The sequence below is a fragment of the Aplysia californica genome, unplaced genomic scaffold (genome assembly GCF_000002075.1).
Source record: "Aplysia californica isolate F4 #8 unplaced genomic scaffold, AplCal3.0 scaffold00162, whole genome shotgun sequence".
NCBI lineage: Eukaryota > Metazoa > Mollusca > Gastropoda > Aplysiida > Aplysiidae > Aplysia > Aplysia californica.
This window is the reverse complement of record NW_004797432.1, coordinates 1,290,017-1,312,105: the sequence shown is the minus strand read 5'-3', so window position 1 is coordinate 1,312,105 and position 22,089 is coordinate 1,290,017. Positions and strand designations below refer to the sequence as shown.

At 40.2% G+C, this 22,089-nt stretch overlaps 1 protein-coding gene across 4 annotated transcripts in view; it reads right to left on the bottom strand.

Annotated features, from left to right (window-relative positions):
- The window catches only part of LOC101850083, a 33,853-nt gene continuing 11,764 nt past the window's right edge, over positions 1–22,089 (bottom strand). The window contains exons 4-13 of one of the 4 annotated variants that reach the window (XM_013082180.2): positions 21,898–22,053; positions 20,882–20,998; positions 18,834–18,959; positions 18,172–18,432; positions 15,359–15,400; positions 14,693–14,766; positions 11,077–11,164; positions 10,162–10,309; positions 1,030–1,134; positions 1–451 (exon numbers count right to left, since the gene is read on the bottom strand). In XM_013082180.2, coding sequence (XP_012937634.1) covers positions 11,123–11,164; positions 14,693–14,766; positions 15,359–15,400; positions 18,172–18,432; positions 18,834–18,959; positions 20,882–20,998; positions 21,898–22,053 — 818 coding nt within the window. In that variant the 3' untranslated portion in view covers positions 1–451; positions 1,030–1,134; positions 10,162–10,309; positions 11,077–11,122. Of the gene's footprint in view, positions 1,135–10,161; positions 10,310–11,076; positions 11,165–14,692; positions 14,767–15,358; positions 15,401–18,171; positions 18,433–18,833; positions 18,960–20,881; positions 20,999–21,897; positions 22,054–22,089 lie in introns of all 4 variants that reach the window. The other 3 variants (XM_035969608.1, XM_013082182.2, XM_035969609.1) reach the window with 3 other exon arrangements.

Below are 22,089 nucleotides of genomic sequence, written 5' to 3'. Positions count from 1 at the left end.
CAAATACATCACAAAGCTTTTGTTAAGTCCAGTCTTGAAGTTTATTCAAATAAATCTAACACAATCTCTCATAAAAATTTGCATACATTATCTGAGAACAGTGCGGGATAGATACTCTAGACTGCACTGTCTCAGAACAATCAAACAATCTAATGTAAGGTTAAAAATGTACAAGTGCCATCCTTTGGCAATTTTAGCAGTTTAAAGAAGAGAAAAAAACAGACATGGGATTCATGTTGCTTGGATCTCGCACCTTTACAAATTTGCGACAGCCTTGCTATGCTTGTACACACAGTCTAAAGAAACTACGTAATTGTAGACAAATAAAACAATCTTCCACTCATATCTTTTTTCCCCCTGGAGTCAGCAAATGTGGGTAAATGTTTTCGTCAGAACGGCAAGAGTCTCATCGCCCCGGACAGCCTCGGGAAGCTAGAACGGGGGACAAAATCTAAAAGAAGAATTGTCAAATATCCTCCATTAGATCTCAACAGGACATCCTCTTTGTTTCTTCTTGGTTTTCAAATATTTTAATTGAATTTAGGGGCTGTTCAAGTATAATCTTACACCTTTCAGGGGACTTTTTGCCCCCCACCCCCTCCTCCTTTTACATTTGTCTCTTAACCCCCCCCCCCCCCCCAAAACCCCACCCGCCGTAATATTACATTGTTCGCATATAATAATAATATATGACATTTATATCCGAATTACAATCATTGATCTACATGTTTTACATAATATTCATGAAAAACATGCATACACACATTCATGCACATAAAATAATTTATGCAGTTCTACATTCACTAAAAAATAACAGAGTAAATCATTCAAGCTAAATATTGCATACACTCTTTCTTACTAATAGGAAAAAAATTGAGATGCATGTCAATGTCAAAACACCCCAAAATTACAGTGCCTTGTGGGTTGTGAGTGGACGACAAAGGCTAGCAGAGAAAACTGTACACAAACCGGCAGTAGGCAACAGGAAACCACTGCTGTAATATCCCAAGAATAGTCATGGAAAAGTACCTTCATTTATCATCAGAAAACAGCGTTAAGGGGGTTCATGATCCAGCTCTGAACTCCCCGCTCGGTAGGGACTGCCATGGGCAGCAATTTTGGATGAGCCCAATCCTGAAAAATAGAAACATCTCAATAAACACCAAAATGAAAGTCCTGAAATGCTATGTTTGATCAACCCTTCTATATGGCTGTGAATACTGGACAATCACTAAAGACAGTGAAAATAAAATAGAAGCAACAGAAATGTGGTTTCTTAGGAGACTGCTAAGAGTATCGTGGAAGGAAAAGAAATCAAATGAGGTAGTGCTTGATGAAGCCCACGTGGGACGCTCAATGTTAAAAACAATCAGGAAACGACAAATGCAGTTTTTGGGACACCTGAATAGACATAATTAACTGGCAAAATTGAGGGCAAGCGAGGCAGGGGTAGGGAACCTAAACAAATGGGCAACAGGGAAAGATCAGGGAAACGTAGCTTTTTTGAGAGCATCCGAGCAAAGGAATGAATGGAAAACCGTGATCGCCGATGTCTGTCGCAGATCTGGCTTTGGATGATGATGATGATATTTATATATATAATATAATATACATTTCAGTAACATAATAAAAGGTCATAATATGGTAATTTGGCAAAAACATTTTATGAAATATTGTAAAATCGTAGTAACATAGTAATAATATGTACATAATATGTATGCAGCAGAATGTTCAGATAATTTGTAATCTTCAGTTAGGTAAAACACTTGGTCACATGTCAAATGAACTGGCAGTAACAAAAAGTGTATTATGACGCATTGGAATCAGGCGCTCGTCAGTTTTGGGGCATATGCAGTTTACTGGTATCATTTTATCATCTGAACGCTTGTTCATCTGTCTTGCTATTTAACTGCTGTCTTTCAGCCACAACCCTGATCTTATGGTAGGAAAGATCTGCACCTAGCCTTCTCGGACAAGGGTGAAAAATCTGGGAGGTCTCGTGTGCAAGTTGTGCACGTTAAACATCCATTGGTGGTCCTAAAATCGATAAGAGTAGTCTTCGGCCGCCACATGGGCAAAATTAAAAATTTCCTACCATCTGAAAAATGTTTAATGTGTTCTGCGGGCTCATATGACCTTATGCAGTTGCGAGCGCCGCAAAACACTTACAGCCAAAAAAAAAAAGATGAAGCAAAATACCCATTTGTCTTGAATAAAAGTCGAAACTGAAATTAAAGGAGATCGAGGTCGTCTGGTGTCAAGGATTAAATTAGCGAGAAAATGGCTGCCAACTTTTTGTGATTTCCAAAATCCTGGGTATCCTTAAAAACTGTAAATTTACAAGCTTTTGTGCCTTTGATAAAGATTTCTTGGTAAAACCCACACCACACAGAAAGCTATTTAGATGAACGTAAAAGGAGTTAAGCCTGAAAAGAAAAAAAGAAAACTAAAATTGCCCAAACCCCAAGAAAAATGTCGGTTTCTTTGATTTAATTATTTTGACGAGGGCCTGATTTCACCACGACGCCTCACAAATTCTGATATTACACCTCCCTGAATTAAAGCTGCATGTTGTCGTATAGCAGGTGGGTGGAGGGTGCCACTGGTAGGTCCTCCTTCTTTACTTTCCCTAGACTGTTTCTGTCTGTCAAATCTTTTCCCAGCACAAAGTGAACATTGTGTTGATGTTCTTCTTTTTACACAAACTTCATTCGAGCCTTTATTATAATATATTTATTTGGGATTTTACAACAAAAACATAACACCACAAGAATCATTCACTCTGGGGGCTCATGAGTGTCCCCCTCTTTCTCTCACTGATTCATTTGACAATAATACACTTGCGGCTCATCCCTGTCCGCTTTTTCTTTCATACCCTTCCATCCTCCCCCTCCCCCACTCGCATACACATAAATGGTTTTTCATTCATTCTCGTTCGTTCCATGTACAAATTAAATTTAATAATTCATTTAATTTCGTTCACTCTTGAGCTGTGTTCTCTTCCACACATCGCCTTTCGACCCCTGGGTAGTCGAGTAGTTGTTACTCTGTGCTCAAAGAGCAGTCTCGTCTTGTCTAACTCGATCCGTCCATCCGGTCTCTGTCCTCGCTGTTTTGCTTGCTTTCAAAACATTTACTCACGCTCTCTCGCCACAGCTCAAATATCTTTCAAATACTGCCCATTTTGTTTCTGTATTAAAGGTGTATGTAGTTTTCCGTTACAAAGCAAACAAAGCTGTAGTAAAGGGTTCTGGTTGGACTTATTCTGCCGTGATCTGACAAAACGCATTTTTATCAAAATCAAGGTTTCGAGATAATCGCGATTTAGTGTTTTTTGCTAATTAAACAAACAAATATCAATGTTGTTTTTGTTTGACCATCCCACATAAAAATATATCTCATTTACCATGACTATACCAAATTTGATTGAATTTGAGCTAAAGACAAACAAACAAACAAGAAGAATGCGTTTTATCAGATCTTCTTTGTAGAAATGCGTTTTATTTCCAACACATTAATCCTAGAATGATCTGACAAAACGCATTCTGCGTCCTGTTAACTGTGATCCGGTAAAACGCATTTAAATGCGTTTTATCAGATCATCACTAAAGAAGTTGTGTGTTTTGCTTCCAAATTCACTGCTGGTGAAACGTATTTTCTACTGCTGCAAAAAGGGTACTAAAATATCTTGTTCAGGAGGAGGAGGAGGAGGAGGAGGAGGAGGAGGAGAAGGAGAAGAACAAGAACAAGAACAAGAACAAGAAGAGGAAGAAGAAGAAGAAGAAGAGGAAGAAGAAGAAGAAGAAGAAGAAGAAGAAGAAGAAGAAGAAGAAGAAGAAGAAGGAAGAAGAAGGAAGAAGAACAAGAACAAGAACAAGAACAAGAACAAGAACAAGAACAAGAAGAGGAAGGCGGTGGAGGAGGGATAGGAGGAGGGGGGAGGAAGAGGGGTTTGGGAGGAGAAAAAAACTTAGATCTAAAGAGTTTAAATGTTTCTTTCTTTATTACTAGTATTTCTCATAATAACATAATAATAATCTTTAGTCAAAATCAAAACATTTGATACACAGTATGCAATCACGGTAAAAAATGTAATGTACGAAATCGCAATTGCCATACTGTGTATCTGCCCGGTCTGCTCTGTAGGGTCAGCATTCGGTACCGTGGATGACCAGATTATAATAATGTAACCTAATAACACGGCACAACTCCCGGGCTACCTCACGGGCATCGTCCTCTTGTTGTTGTTTCGTCTCAGTCTTTTTTTGACACTAGAGATGTTGGGCTGTAATTTATTGATACTGCTCACTCTGGTAATGGTAACTAAAGATTCGGTCACTTTTATACAGCTATTAATTCTGGTGAGTGAATATGCCATTCGGTGATTTAAATACGTACGGAATTCGTTTCTTGACCACCAGTTTATTGTGAAGACATGTGGTGACTCCTTCAACATGAATGCACAACGACTGTTCAAAGAACTTATGAAAAGGTATGTTGCAATCATGTTATTTTCATTGCATTTGGGGGAGCTTTCATTAAGTTTTCGTTTCTCCTGTCTTACCAGTCTTGAATTGGGAACATTTTAATGGTCTGGAGTGACTGTTGATGTAATGCCTTTGAAGAAGACAAATTTAATAAGTGAAATGTCTTTTTAGTTTATTTTTGACACTTGCACCACTGTTGACGAGTTCCTAAAATATTCGTCTAGGTGTGAGACTGTTGTTAACATGAAATGAACCATTCCACCAAATCACAAGGACACCTCCACTACTTATTCGTTTTTAAACACGTGCCTTTCTGGAAAATAGTCCAAGGAAATAAAGACGATCACAGCTCTAACGAAAGTTAGGAACTACCCTTGGTAAAACGTCGGCGTTTGCAAGAAATCCAAAGATCAGCAGCCACAGCAGCTCTCGCTATAGAGGTTCCAGCTCTCTCTGGTGCTGAGGTGATCACTGGTCCATCAGATCCCCATGTTTCTACCCATGTAAGGAGTTCACGCCGACGCCTTCATTTTGGCAACGATGATTCTGGTGAAAGTGACCATCTGTCAGAGAGCTCAGGTGTGTCAAATCCATTCATTGACTCGAGCGAAAACAGAGAGTTCGCCGAACTGTCGCCAGTTGCAACATCAACACCAGTCCATTGTCCCTCGACTCAGCATGCACCAACTTCAACGCCGATGGTGAGAGAGCGCAGGTCTTTGTCTGATCTCCTGTCTGAATTTGACAATGCTCCATCTCCTTTGCCACCGATGCCGCCTTCGCAACAATCATTTGGAGAAAAGCAAAGTGATTCTCGAGAATATGACTTTTCATTTCTCAAATTGTCTCTTACCCAAAAGGCAGGCGAACCACCTTTCTGTGTCTCTGGGGAAAGTCATTCTGTTGCATCTCCAGTGCAACCCATATCAGCAAGACCAACTCTCTTTCTGCCTTTGTCGCCATCTCAGTACATAATCCCCTTATCATCAGGTCAACTTGAGGAAACCCCCTCGTCCTCAGATTAGCTGTATCAGACTCAACCCCCTCGTCCTCAAATCAGCTGTACCAAACCGCCTTGTCTCCATCGCCCACGATAACACCCGTTGTATCTGAAAGGTACGTATCGCTCTCTAAAGGCAGGGTACCAATCCTACCGTAGGCGAGAGCAGCTAAAGTTCGCCAATCTTGGAAACCAGATGTGTGAGATATGTCTGACTTTCTCACACCATGAGCACCAGCCGCTGGCACTAGACACAGACTGTGAGACGTGTCAACTGTTCACAGCACACAAGAGACGGGTTTCATCAAACCATAAACACTACGACAAAGATAGAGAGAAAGACCCTGAAGTAGGGTCCGAGATCATTGTATCGGCGGACATGCAAACGGTCGTTTTGTTGCCTTTCAGGCGGGGCGTCAAAAGCTGTGTCTTCCCAAACCGCCATGTAGCTTTCCACGAGACGTTCGCGCCCTTAGGACAGCAGGTGAAAAAGAAAAGCCCAAAGCAAGTCAGATCTGTCCTCTGGCATGAGGCAACGCCGGGAAGGTCTGCCTCCGGCGTTACTTCAGCTTTTGTTAAAGCAATTTGAAACATGGCTGAGGATGCAAAGGACATCATTATATGGGGTGATAATTGTTCAGGACAAAACAAAAATTAGTATTTGTTCACGTCCCTGGCAAGGCTGTTAAATGACAGCAGCAAATCTTTTCTCCACAGGGTCACTTTGAGTACCTTGAAACGGGTCATACATTCATGTCCTGTGACTCGTTTCATGGTATGTTTGAGAAGAATATGAGAAGGAAGGGAAATATTTTCGGTTTCACCGATTATGCGGCAACAGTGCAGATCGCAGGTGGGGGCCCGAAAGTATTACAAATTAATTAACTATTCAAACATTGTAAATTGGGACAAAAAGGTCACTTCAGCGATGCATGTGAATATTCCACGTATCAAACAGATGATAGCACTTAAGTTTTTTTACCAGCGTATCGACCATCCGTCTTCAACTGTGATATGATGAAACGCATTCTTTTGTCAATCTCGGGAAGAAAAATGCGTTTTACCAGATCACCGGTGATGTGAACGGTCGATACGCAAGAAAAAAAATGCGTTTTGTCAGATCATCTATGAAAAAAATGTGTTTTGTCAGATCACATTGGAAATAAATGCGTTTTAACAAATCTAAAAAGCTAATTTATTTAAAAACTAGTCGCAGTTAGGCTTTCATAATTATATCTCAATTTGGCTTTCGACATGTAGAATTCATTAGTGGAATTAAAAAAATTCCCGCGTAAATGAAAAAATGCGTTTTGTCAGATCACGGCAGTATTGGCCTGTGGCCAGCTAATCATACGTTGTTTAGCTCCAGAGCTATTTTGGTGTTCTACTGGCGTGTTCGTATGCGGATTTCTGTGAGTTTTTTAATACGTTCATGCATGTTTTTCTTCGACTTTTTGGGAATATTATTATTATGGTACAGTAGGTATTTTCTACATTTAAATCCCTGAGAGAGAGGATTAAAGCTTCGAGATCTCAAGTAAGTACGGGGGGGAGGTGAAAGACAAGGACTGAACTGAGGTAGAAAGCATCTGCGCAGAAATAGAGATAGTGAGAGAACAGACGAAAGAGGAGGAGGGAGGAGATGACAGGGCTGTGATGGTAGAACTAAACTTTGTCAAGGAAAAGAGAGGCCCACGGTTCTATAAAATGAATACCTCTTAATTCTACAAAAAAATTCACTTGGAAAATTTTAAGAAAATTTTATTGTCAGGACTGCTGAAGAATATTATAAATGCCTGAGGCATTTATTTCTGTTGGGAGATGATCAAATTAAAGCAAAAGAAGTAAGTCAACAGTACTGAAGATTTAAACATCCGGAGAGAAAAACTGACATAAGAAAGTTTAGAAAGAGTACAAAAGCTCCAAACCAGCTACAGTATGAGTACAGAAGATCTGGTCCAGCTACAGAAAGAACCCTTCCATAAACCTGAAGATTTAGAATTAACCCTTTCCCTAGAGAGCTTTACATTTTAGCCAAACTGGCATAAAAACAATCTGTGGGACTCTTTCCAAACTTATCCAGTACATGCCGTCCTAGCCTGACAAGTATGGATTTAAGTTTTTTTGGGCTTGTGGCGCATCGACAAATTATCCGCTGAGAGGTTACCCATACCTTGGGAAGGAAGCAACCTATGCCAGACCAGCTGAGAGATGTGTGGGTATTGCTGCAAAAACAGTGGAAACATTGACAAAGGACTTCCAAGGCAGTGGTTGTAACATAACCTGCGACAATTATTTCACGGACATCAAGCTAGCGGAGTCTTTAGCAAAGAAGAAACTCACAACGATAGGGACCGTAAAAAGAAACAAAACCTTCCTTCCAGTGGATTTCCCGGCAAAGAAAGCTCTTCCTCTAGGGGACTCAAAGTTCCTGTTCAGGCACGAGACTAATCTGGTATCGTTTCAGAGTTACCAGCCCAAGGATGTCGTGCTTCTTAGCACAATGCACAGGAAGCCAGAAATTTGCCCTGAGACCAAAAAGCCTGACATAGTGCTGGACTATAACAAAACAAAAGGAGGGGTCGACGCTAGGGACAAAATGGCCCACGCCTTGTCAAAGCGATGGTCTTTGGTTGTGTTTTTCAGTATGAAGGACTTGTCATCAATTGCTTCCAGGGTGGTCTTTAGGGAGAAATATCCTGCAGACACTCTCTCAGATGAGGACTGCAGGCAACGTTTCAACGCGGATGTTGGCCCATCTCTGGCACATGCCCATATAGTTCGGCGTGCAACTGTGCTTACATTGCAGAAAGGTGTGAAAGAGAATATTTCTGTCGTGCTGAAGTCTCTTCAACCCACACCGTAGCCAACAGCATCAGGTTCAAAACCACCAAAGCAGGCAAGGACGGAGGAAAGTGCTGCTACTGCAAAGACACAGAAGAGATGTGCACTGTGCCCCTCAAAGAGAGACAGAAAAACAAAAGCAACATGCACCAGTTGTCACTCTCACATTTGCCAGGAGCATACTGTACTATTCTGCCAGAATTGTTCTTTTGCTTCCACTGAGATCTAAAGTCTCCACTCAGATGTTCAGCTGTTACTGTTAGTGAGATAAGCACATGTAATACATGTATAGACAATGCTCTTTCATGTTATGCAAAAGTTAGGAATAAAGGGATCTGTTTGTTGTTCTACTACATATGAACAGAAAAGTGCCCATTTTGTTTGCACAGTATAGGCCTACAGAAAGGCTGACATCATCCAGACGGAATTACAAATTCGTTTAAAAGAAGAAACAGGGCACAAGTGTGAGAGCTGGGATTAATCGGATTGAAAACGGGGAAAGAAGGAAACAAATTTTTCTGTGTTGGAAAGATGCAGAGCAACAGGTAATATTATGTACAATTCGTAAACTCCATATATAGCAGTATAAACAGCAGTATAATCTCTTCGAACGAAGAAATTTATGAACTATTTATAACTCATTCGCTATGTATTATTTTCGGCTTGTGGACGAATATTTTTCAGGAGGGCGAAATGAGATGGTGACTAGTGCGCAGTTCACAGGTCTTTGGAGCCACAAATTCCAATGGCCTAAACATCAACTTAATATATATTATATACAAAAATTTTCAGTATGGTTTGTAGAACACATCTGTAATGTTTATTTGTGTATTTGTCAACTTTGGTTTCTGTAAAAGGCGATTATGCAACCCAATTTTGCTTAGATGCGGAAACAATTTGAAAATAAAAAATATCTTTGGTGAAACTAAAAAAATATGTTTGCACCTAGTCAAATGATGCATCTAAATAAACATAAATGAATATAGAGCTGGAAAATATTGAAAAATTTGCAGTTATTTACATACATTCTATAAAATTTGTACATTTGGATCACATCTGATATTGAAAAAAAAAAAAAAAAATTTATCTTGAAAAAAGGACAAGATGCATTCACAAACAGAAAAAACCACTCGTATCTTATATGGAATTGCAGTTGGATTAAATCTATACATGTCTTGAGTGGTACCTTTTGTGTAATTTCACCGAAAAATAGTGATTTTGGGAAGAAAAAAAATATTTTGAAAATTTAGATTGAGACCTAGATCTAGCACTAAAAAATATTGATTTCTCAATAACAGAACACTGGCAATTTAAGTCCAATAGTATCAATATTCTAAAGAAGAGTCCTATATTTCTTTAGTGAGCAAAATAATGATACATTTTGTGCTGTAAAAGCAGGCTACTAAAGACTGGTGTCTGGGCTATAATTTGGGCATTGTGATAAAACCAAGTTGCATAAACTTCGAAATCGTGTTTCAAAACTGAATCTAAACTTCTGATTTTCTGTTTAAACGCTTGACCCCGAAGTCAATGTTATATTATAACCTTTATTTTAAAATGGATATGTGGATTGGAATAAAATCTAAGCTGGATTCTTAGGTAGGTTCTCAAGCCGTTGAGGGCGGCTGGCCGTAGCGAAGTCACTTTTGCCGCGCCGCTGCCCACGGCTTGGTGTAGCGAAAGAGATTAACTCCATAGCAGTAGAAACAGTAGTATAATTTCTTCAAGCAAAGACATTTTAGAAGAAGTAGGCCCTATATTATTTTATCATCGTCTATATCTGGAAAATAAACATGAAGAGCAATCATTTCATTAGCTTAATAGGCCTACCGGTTTACGGTAAACTTTGATATCTCCAGATTGGGAAGAAAAAGACTTCCTTGACAGCCCCATCAGCAGAGATGAAGTTCTTGCAGCACTCCAAAGCAAAAAAAAATATTTAAAAAATGGGTCCGCCCCTGGATTTGATGGAATCCCCCTGGAATTATACAAGGTCTTCTGGACACAAGTTCAGCAACCTCTTTTGGATTGTATATTGTTACATATATAATAACAATAATAATAAACTGAATTTATATAGCGCATTTCCACAAAGAAGGGCTCAATGCGCTGTACAATAATACAAAGAACATATGAAGCGCACAGCTCCTATAGTAATCCTCTTTCTCTCTCTCTCTCTCTCTCTCTCTCTCACTAAGCTCCTATAGTAATCCTCTTTTTCTCTCTCTCTCTCTCTCACTAGTCTCATTCTGTCTGTCTGTCTGTCTGTCTGTCTGTCTGTCTGTCTGTCTGTCTGTCTGTCTGTCTGTCTTCTCTCTCTCTCTCTCCCTCTCTCTCTCTCTCTCTCTCCCTCTCCCTCTCTCTCTCTCTCTCTCTCTCTCTCTCTCTCTCTGTCTCTCTCTCTCTCTCTCTCTCCAGTACATCCTTGAAAGACAATCCCACAAAGCTTACCCAGACACCCTCGCACACACATATATATATATAGACAAGAAGTTGGATGCCTGAGCATCTCTCAGGAGAAGGGGAAGACCTTAGTCCATAAAGGGAAGGGGCTCTGCAGGGAGTAGCTAAAAAACAAACAAAACTGGAGGCCTACTACACAAACGAATGCAGATTATAAAATATTAGCTAAGCTTATAGCAATTAGGTTACAGAAGGACATTCAAAGTGTAATACACACAAATCAGTATGGCTTCATGAAAGGTAGAGATATTGCCAATCTGTTTAGAGAATTGGATGATTTACTTGAACATCAAATGGAACCACACTCGAGGCAGACACCTTGGTCTCTTTAAGCATTCTCATAAGGGTTGTCATCCTCTTTCTTGATTTCCTAGAGAGAGAGAGAGGGGTGGGGGTGTGAGGTGGGGGTGGGGGAAGAGGGAGGGTAAAGGATCCTTGTTAGTCTTCTTTAACCTCCACCAAGGAAGAACTAAAGTTACTAACGTTTTGATCTTAGTTCTTGGATCTCTGACAACAATCGAGGAGCTTAAAAAACAAAAAAAGATACTGCTAGAACCGATACCTAATGTTTTACTAAAGATGGTAAATTACAAGATGGTTCACTCCTCTCTTTGAGCCTTTCATTAAAACAAGTGTCCTCAAAACCATGGTGGCACCCTCTGAAAAAAGCACCCACCGGCTGCCGTCAGACAATCTGATATACAACAACAAACATGACAAAAATAACAATCCTTGCTCCCTGCTCCCAGGGAAGGATGAATGGACGGACAGAGGGAAATACTGACCGACCATTTCAGCCTATTTTCTTTTCTTTTTTACAACACTTTTGTCTCGTGTCCCCGATTTTGGAGCCGATATTTGTAAGTTAGGTAAAAATGTGCCAACATGGTATAAATTGTTATAATAATTATAATACTACTAATAATAATAATAATAGATAGCATTTGTATAGCGCTAATCCCCGCTCAAAAGCAAGCTCTATGCGCTTCACAATCTATACTATTACCCCAGCAGACCTGAGAGCATTCTGAAACAAACTCAACTTCCTGGTAAGCATTCAGTGCAGGCAGCCATTTATAGGCATTCAAACACTAACATACTGACATACTGTTTATGCTTCAAGAAAAACAAAACAAGAAAAAGGGGACGTGTGGATGATAATGATGATGATTCCAGCCCATTTTCTTATTACACAGTGCGGATGAACTGAAGCCCAAAATTAGTTCGCCTCAACTGTACGTGTAATACTCCCTTTGGCCTCCTGTTTTCCTCCTCTACTCCTATTCACAGCGCCGAATCAGCGGTCGTTTATAACCAGGGTCAGCTGCCGGTCAGTCTACCTGCGCTCACTCCACGCGCGGTGTTACATACCACGGCAATTTTACACAGTTTTGTTTCAACGCTCACGAATGAAAGCATGATTATCAATATACACATACTGTTCCATCTTTGAGTTTCTTCTTTCAATGCACAGTTTGTGAAAACGGAACGAAGATATCTAGTATAGTTTTTTAACTGCAAGTGATCAAATACAGCCGAGAAAGGGAGGCTGGCTGCGATTTCACCTTTGACCCTCGCTATCCATTAATCCTGATTGTGTATCACGCGCGAGGTGGGATGAAGGCGGCGGTGGTATGAGTGGCACAGCGGGAAGTGGTACGCACAGGCAGTGTGTAGGCCTAGTGTGCTGTATCGTGACAGGCCGTCTAAATTAAGTTTTCATTTCCCATTCGACCACAAAACAAACACAAACAAGCGAACAAAAACTACAATGGCGGGTGTTTAAGTCTAAATAACAGTGCACACTTTTGCGCGACCGCTATAGGCTTACTTACAAACAAAGGGAAATAGCACGGGAAATTTTCTACATGAAAATCTCTGGATTATGTCTACTTCGCACTCAAGCACGCTTAAGCTTTCTCCCGACGACCATGCTTAAAGCCGGCATGGACTGTATCTACTTACCAAAGGACATCGTTGTTGGAAGATTAGCAATCCACATTTTTGCATTTTCGTTTAACAGCCAAATTCGTCGGGCTTGTGATGAAATTCTCATTGCAGTATCCTTCATAAAATTAATGACACAGATCTCTTAACACATTTTGTACCGTAGATCTATGGCGCCGTGGTTGTTTTCTCGGTGCCTGCTGTGAAGATGCTTTCTGGTTCTTAAAGTATCGTAGTTTTTCCGTATTGTTTACGATGCCTTGAACCCACTTTTCAATTTTTAAAATAGACTGGTGGCAGCTTTCGGTTCCTTTTTCTTCCAGCGGGCCCAAACCAAAGCCGTATTGTGTTATGGATGGAATGCAGTGTTGTTCTAAATTGCGCTGTTTGTGGATTTTCTTTTTTGGAAAATGTCTTCTGTACAGCTTCATGTTCGTGTCTATTGCTGTCTGAATTCCTGAAATAGAGGCTTTCTGAATAGGTGCACTCTGTGAGATGCCATTATGAATTTGACTGTATGCTTGGTTGAGAAAGTCGAAAATCAAACCTAAAGAGTGTTCTTTGTCAACAATGATTGGATGATAAAATACCCCTTGGCAGTGACTCATATGTCCTAGCCTTTCTTATCAGCCTCTGTTGTACTTTAGTCACGTTCTTACACCCGCAAACACGACAAAGTTCATTCTGGGAGGAGAAACGTCTCCCGTGTGTGTGTTCCATAGGGAGATTTCAGTAAACCTGTTAGAAATGAATCCCGGGCAGATGGATTCTACCTCATATCGTAACACGGCTCAATCAACGAAGATGAAAATTATACACATTAAGCACAAATATGTCTGCCTTTCATAGAACTAACAATCTATGAAATTAACGGAGAAGTGTTGAACTTAAAATAGCATAGAATCCAGAATGCACAATTGGACGGGTCAATTAACAAGGCACTGGATGAGAATCAGATGTAAACGACTGAATATTGCAAGAACTATTTTTCAAACAATGATGAAAATTAAACACGTAAAGCACAAATATGTCATCAGTGCATGTACCAAAATTTGTTGAGATTGAGCAAGCACTTTGGAAATTAAAAGTGAATTAAGTGCAGCACACACATATTAAATTCAATGAAATTCAGAACATTTTGCACACACTGTAACATCGGCACATATCGTTGCATTGAGATCAAGTTTTCGCAGACTGAGAGGGGGAATCTTGTTCTTTTCTTAGTATGGAATATTTCGTGGTTAGAGTGAGGATACTGCCAATATTTAGTGTCAAAAGTGTCGATTACGCCATGACCTGCCCGCCTGTAGCTGATGCGCAACGGAGCGGCCAGTGACCCCCGCGTAACCCGGCACGGAGCGGTTCCGACGGTGATTTAATGACTTCCAGATGTTGCTGGCCTGGGAAACTAAGAGGCACGATTTCGGCCAGTTTTCGGCGCTGTGTATTCCTCCTCCCTCTCCTCCTCCTCGTCGTCCTCTCAAAAGAAGTCCCATTCAACAGCTGGTATAATAGTATAATAATAATACCTCCTTTTCATCTCCTTTTTTACTCCTCCTCCTCTTCTTCCATGTCATCCTCCTCTTCCTCAACCTCATCCTCCTCTTCCTTCTCCTCCTCCTGTTCTTACCTATTCTCCTCCTCCTCCTCAACAACAATATCCTGCCCTCCCGAATCCCACTCACTGTACTGACCTCCATGTTCACATAGCTCTCCTCCTCCTCCTCCTCCTCCTCCTCCTCCTCCTCCTCCTCCTCCTCCTCAATATCAATATCATGCCCCCCCCTCCTTTTTTACTCCTCCTCCTCTTCTTCCGTGTCATCCTCCTCTTCCTCAACCTCATCCTCCTCATTCTCCTCCTCTTCCTTCTCCTCCTCCTGTTCTTACCCATTCTCCTCCTCCTCCTCAATAACAATATCCTGCCCTCCCGAATCCCCCTCCCTGTACTAACCTCCATGTTCACATAGCCCTCCGGCTCCGCAGAACTAGCCCGAGCGTTCATATACAAATCATCCACTTCATCAGCTGAAGAGAGAAAAGTTCAGATCATGTGATCGGATGGCCTTTTGCGCCTTGGCAGACGATCTTAAAAAAATAATATACATGATACAGTGGAAATCAGATTCAACGAAGTCGTCGGGCCTCCACTTCAATTTGTTGAATCTGAGTGTTCGCTATTGCAAACTGGTGGTTTTTTGTAATAGATAATTACATGCACCGAGCAAGTAGTGTTGTAAAGGAAAATAACGAGTGGTAGGTGACCCTAAAATGCCTGCTTTTTTTTGCCTCTTTTCCATTTCCTCAATCAAAAGTAGTTTGGTTTCAAACGAGAGGCATTTTCATTTTGTTGATGCCACATCGAAGAAGGTCTGGAAAATAACAGGAAACGGCGCTGAACTCTACCAAGTACACACTGTGCCAAAGGGCTGATTCCTTCAAATGCACGGCTGTGTCATCTATGACATACTGTTTGCCAAACAAGTTGTGTTGCTGTAGAGAGCCTAGCATACGGCAATGTTTCATTCTTCCGACCAACGGGCAACTAATTCTGGGACGTAGGTTTGATATCAATTACAGCAATAAAATATTTCTGCACAGATCTACAGATTGAACTCACCCTGGGAATTTTCCCTTTCGGGTAACAGGCTTGTGTAAGGATCTGAAAAGAAAAAGAGGGGGGGGGGGGGGGGGGGGGAGTTCAAGTACTTTTAAGGGCAGGTTGCAGAGAAGACCAGAATCTAGAGAACTCTCACCATTTCTATAAATCCTAAGGTAGTTATATGTATTGAGTACTAAGTATTTTTTGTGAAAAAACTGTTTCTGCTAAAAATTGAAAATTTTTGCGTAGTAATGAGCCGTTATTATAAATAAATACAATCACACATGTCTTGCAGAAAATAATCTTTTAGAATGTTATCAGTCGGCCTACAGAGCGTTTCATAACACAGAGACTGCACTTTTAAAAGTCCAGAATGACCTCCTTTGTGAAGCAGACGAAGGCAAAGTGTCTGTTCTTGCCTTACTCGATCTAAGTGCTGCATTTGATACCATCGATCATTCAATTTTGATCAGGAGGTTAGGCCATAGCTTCGGCTTATCAGGGACTTTTTTTGAATGGTTGGAGTCCTATTTGTTTAATTGTACACAGCCTGTACTTGTAAATGGGGAAATGTCATCCATTTTATGCTTACAATTTGGCATGCCTCAAGGGTGCGTACTCTGACCACTCTTATACACTCTATATATACAAAGTCCTTAGGTTCAATAATTAGGAAGCACGACGTTAACTACCAAATGTACGCAGACGGCACTCAGCTGTACAAGTCTGTTTTACCAACAAATTTCAATTGTCTAGTTACCAACATGGAAAAATGTATTTTTGAGGTAAAAAACTTGATGATATCAAACGGACTTAAAATGAATGATGATAAGACCGAAGTTTTGTTTTGCAATGCCAAACCAGGAATATTGCTTTGCAATTTTGACCATAATGATAACATCTTTTTCACAGATAAAGTGAAAAATCTAGGCGTTTATTTTGACTGCAAACTCTCTATGCACCATCATATAAACCATCTATGTAAAGTAATTTATTTAGAACTACGTAGAATAGGACAAATATCAACATATCTCTTCTTTTGTCCTTTCATGTCTAGACTACAGCAATTCTTTGTTTGGAAACCTTCCCACTGAAACGTTAAATAGGTTACAGCGACTCCAGAACCAAGCTGCTCGCATAATTTTAAAGAAATCTTGCAAAGAGCATATAACACCAATGCTTATTCAACTACATTGGCTCCCGGAGAAAGCACGAATTCAGTACAAAATAATTGTTCTTTGTTTTAAGTGAGTCAATAACATAGCACCATCATATCTTTGTGACATGGTCATCGAATATATACCATCTAGGCCTTTAAGATTGGCGACGAAAAGACTTTTAAGACCTGTCCAAAGCAAAAGTCAGAGACTCGGAGGGAGAGCTTTTTCACACCATGCCCCCTCCCTGTGGAATGCTTTACCAGCTCATCAACAGGAGTCTACAACTTTATCAAAATTTAAATCAGTGCTTAAAACGCATTTGTTTCAGTCCAGCTTCAATCTGTAATTTCCTACATTCCCAATACAAATATTATGTTCTCTGAGTATCTATTATGTTCTCTCATTATCGTTTATTCATGCTGTACTGTTCTGTAAGAATTTATGACTGTGTGAATTCATCAATGTGTGCGAGGGTGTATGGGTAAGCTTTGTGGGATTGTCTTTACTCAAGGATGTACAGGAAAGAGAGAGAGAGAGAGAGAGAAAGAGACAGAGAAAGAGACAGAGACAGAGTGAGAGAGAGAGAGAAAGAGGATTACTATAGGAGTTGTGCGCTGCATATGTTTTTTTGTATTATTGTACAGCGCATTGAGCACTTTTTGTGTGGAAATGCACTATATAAATGCAATTTATTATTTATCATTTATTATTTTTAAGAATTTACTCTATTAGCCTGATTGTTGCATAGATGTAGATCAGGTCCATATATCTATGCTTTGGAGCAAACTCATTGCAATCCGCTGGGAACTTTATTTTTAACAATTTTTTTCTTGTATCATAGCTCGGATTTTCGGAAATTATGGGAGGTAAAATATACTGATTATGGGTCAAAACTTTTATAAATTGCTTAGATTCTCTCAAAATTGAAAATAAGTCATCCAAATGTATAAAACCGACAGCCTTCCCTCAAGTACTCACGTCAACGTTAATTTTGTCAATAGCTTTTTAACCCTATCCGTACGCCCTGGGGTCATTTTGTACCCTCGGGGTTGTATTCTTCACATTTTAGAACACTTCTAGTGCGAAGATCTCTTTGAAGCTTTCAGTATTTCTCAAAAAGCCATTTTGACAGACTGCTACGCAAATCGTACGGATTGGATTAACGAGTACATTTCCTCTTTGGAAAGTCAACACTGAGTTCCCCATATCGTATGGATATGATAGTAAACTAAAACACAACGTACTGATAGGGTTAGTTTACAAAAATTACTAAGGCATTGTAGTGTTCCTTAAAGATTGAATTCACCAGGAACGAGAAAGATATTAAGGCCCAAATGTGTTTAGAAAAGGGACTTAGATTCAGACCGAGAAAAAAAAAAGACTATAGCCCAGGACAGAAGAAGATAGAGAGCTCTTGTTGGTGGCCTATATTTCTCTACTCCCCCCTCATTTTCTCTACTGCTCCCTGCTCTTTCTCTACTGCCCCCCCCCCCTTATCCTGTATACTCCCCCCCCCCCCCCCCCCTCTCTTCATGCCTCCCCTCCCCCTTTCTCAGCATGGGATGAGAAAGGATGCTGCTGAGGATGATGATGATGATGATAATGATGACGATGATGATTACTGTGGGGTTCCCAAAAGGCCAGGAAAGTTCACACAGTGAGCAATTTTACCGGAAACAAAAGCGACACTATCTAGGGCCGGAAGCACGTCATAAGCTCCAGCAGGGTCTATGATCCGAACTTGACCTTCCTGCCCCGCCCTTGACCTTGGTGCAGAGGCAGAAACATTATAATAGGGGCTAGTGTCAGTGTTTGCCTGCGGAGCCTCAGGTTGGACGATTTCTGCCATAGTGCTCATGATCAGGACGTGGGTGTGAATGTTGCTCGCCGGCATGGATGTTGCATCATCGTACGAATGTTCGTATTCGCCGTCTGTGGGAAAAGAACCAAAAACAATAGCGAGAAATTTCAATTAGATCTCTACCCCCACCCTCATCCAAAGCTTGACACATGCACACAAGCACACAAGCACACATGCTTGAATGCACCCTCTCAAGCACGCACGCACGTACAAACTAAAAATGGATGTAAATGCTCTACTCTCACATCAACAGAGTTTTCTTTGTTTAGAAATTATATGACTATGTTTCTAGGCTGACAAATAATTATAAAACATGCTCACAAACAAACACAATACCTCTGAGAGAATGAGTAGTGACGGAAGCTGTTTATTTATTTACAAGTGGGTCTCCTTTCGACATAGACGCGCTACAACACAGTTGTCCAATTCGGTAAAAGCTATTGATGTACACTCATCACAAGTTCCAACCTACCAGCGGAGAGAGACGGTGAAGCAATGGGGATTTTTGTCATAGTACTCTTGATCGGGAAATGGGTGTGAATGTTGCTCGCCGGTATTTCATCTGGTACGTCGTACGGATTTTCGTATTCGTGGTCTGCTGGTAAAGAACACAAAACAATAGCGAGAAATTTAACTAGATCTCTACCCCCACCCTCAACCCCAGCCTCACACATGCACACAGGCTCAGACGCACACATGCATGCACACGCACACGCATGCACAAACTAAAAATGGACGTTAATGCTCTCCTCTCACATCAACACGATTTTCTTTGTTTAGAAAAGATATGACTCTACTACAACACTGTCTGCCAGGGCCAACCTACCAGAGGAGAGAGACGCCGAAGCAATGGAATTAGAATAAATTTCTCCCTCACTGATATCGAACCCAGGTCTTTTGCACGAACTAGCAAATCACCTAAAATTTTTACATAAAAGACATTTACTTATCTGAATGTTTCAATTTCCTAAGGAGTTAGTAATTGTTTAATATGATACCTCCATATTTGTCGGAAAATGTCCAATGTATCTGCCGAGGAGAATATAATTTCTTAAGTGAAATAGAAGAAATGAGGATTAAGATGACTCATGGCTTTTGTTATAGCTAGAGAAACCGATTCTGGCACAGGAGAGCTCGTCCCATTTTGAGCGTTTAGGAGCTTAAATTTTTACTACCTGGTAAAGCATCATTTTCCTCTATTCCTTTTGTATGTTTGTCACAATCTTGTGACCCACTATTTTCGGGGTGCCTTGATAGTCGAAGCAGACTTTGTTTTGTTGAAGCTAGAGAGGTGAGCAGAGTAAGTCTGATTCCCTGTAAGGACTTCTCTGTTGACATCCACCCCTTGGCACTCATATGACCTTATGCAGTTGCGAGCGCCGAAAAACCTCTACTAAAACAAACAAAAGCTGAAATCATCTGTACACAAGGTTAATACAAGGTCAAGGTAAAATCATATAAACACAAGGTCAAGGTGAAATCATCAGTACACAAGGTCAAGGTGAAATCATCTCACATGAAGGGAATGTTGTAAAAATGGATTTCCATTATTTCTTTTTCTCCTGCTTTTGTCCTAATTTCTTACCTATGCCGTTTATTAACGTGCTCCATAGTTAAAGTTGTTTTTTTCTTTACCTGTATTTTTTTTGGTGCTGTTTACGAATTTCAAAACTGTTACCCCCCCCCCCCCCCCCCCAAAAAAAAAGAACCCATTATTTCTTTTGAGTGCTATTTACAAGTTTTAAGATTTGAAGACATTGTTCTATTGCTATTTCTACCCTTTTATGGTTTTAATTTTACACCTCAAAAGTGGGCCGGCTATAAATAATTTTTTTAATTTGGCTGACTTTAGTGAGTGTGGTGACACAATTAAGATAATCTAGGAGGCTGGCTGCTTTGGTCACACTTGTATGCTTTCCAGGTGTAGAGATTGTTTCAGAATGTTATCAGGTCTGCTGGGGTAATAATATAGATTGTAAAGTGAGTTGAGCAGGAATTTGCGCAATACAAATGCTCTCTACTATTATTATTAACGGCTAAACCGGGCTGAGAAGGACACATCGTCCTAGAAGAAAGACAGAGATATCTGTGTCCTGGATTTGATCTGGTCGGTTCTGTGTCTAAAGATGTTCTGTTTTTTTCATTGAATACATTTCAGTGAGTGCAACAACACAAACCACAGTTATGTCAACACTGTCATTATTTTTAAAAATAAAGGAGTTTGTACAATTTTACAGAAGGGCCAAAAGCCTGAATATTGTTACAGAGAAAACTAACTCTATGCAAACATCCTCAGTCAACATTTTTGAGAAAACAATTTTGATAATAACTTCCTTATTATCTTTAAAGCAAATGTTTTCATGGTAACAACCTTTAGGTTTGTCTCTCCCAAAGGGGTCATATACAGTACTATTAATAACCTCTTTGAGCTCTACTGTATAATTGTAAAAACTGCATATACAGTATTTAAAAAAATGATGGCAAGACAGCGATCAAATGAAAGACAAACAAATCCCCCACCTGAAGTGTTGCCTGTCTCAGTCGGTTGAACTTTGACCTGCCGTGGGTCATCTACTGGTTCCATGACCAATGCCGCATCCCTGGGATAGGTGGACGGGTCATCTTGGGAGAGCCTGTCTGAATGCCGGCATGTGGGAAAGAATACTGAGTTATTTTGTTTGTTTTCGCTGAAATTAAATATTCTATAGCGCACCCCGTTGGGCTTTGAAGTTTTCAACTATCATCGGCATGCTGTTGGAAGGTTTAAAGTCCAGAAAGCAACATTTTTCAGGGGAAAAAAGACTCTTTCGTCCTTTTGAAAATTCTTCCCACACTTCCAAAGTTCTTGTTGTTTTTGTTTCGTTTGTTTTTTTATGTTCAGCTGGAGCCTGACTGTGTTTGTGATAGTGACGTTATTCACATTATATATTATGTTTGTTGGGGTTTATTTTTGTTTGTTCGTTTGTTTGTGGTTGTTTGTTTGTTTGTTGTTGTTTTTTTGGGGGGTGTCATTTTTATTTAGATCATAAATAGAGCAAAAGTAAACCCTTCGCTTAAATTTGTATTCCAAGTCTAAACGCTGGGGTTTTGAGTTGTGAACGGGTATTGCTGGAGTGTGCGGCCTCAATGAGATTAAAAGCAAAAACAACAACAACAGCAGATGCAACAACAACAATTTACTACAACAACACAAACAATAACAATGACTACAACTACGACAACAACTTTTACAACAACAAACATACAAACAAACAAACAAGCTTTGTTTTAAATAAACCACACTTCCAGAACAAACGACGATATTTTTCACTCTCTGGCTTTGGGCTGATAGACACACACTCACATGCTATTGGATTACCAAAAACAACAACAACAACAACAAAAATGGCACCATCAACAACTACAACAACAACAATAGCAAACACAATAACATCAACAATAACAACAACTCTATAACAAACACAATAATATCAACAAAAAACAACAATGACAAACACAACAACATCAGCAGTAACAACATCATCTCTTTGGCTCACCAGCGGCTCTGTCCCTTCTTCTTCTCCTCCTCAGAACAATGGCCACGACAGCAGCGACAACGATGATGATGAGGATGACGATAACAATGCCAACAACAACAAAAATGACGGTGGGGGTGCTGTCTTCAGAATCACTTAATGCTTCCGCTCCAGTGGCTGGGGGTGGACAGAGAGGTTTTTTGTGGGGGGGTG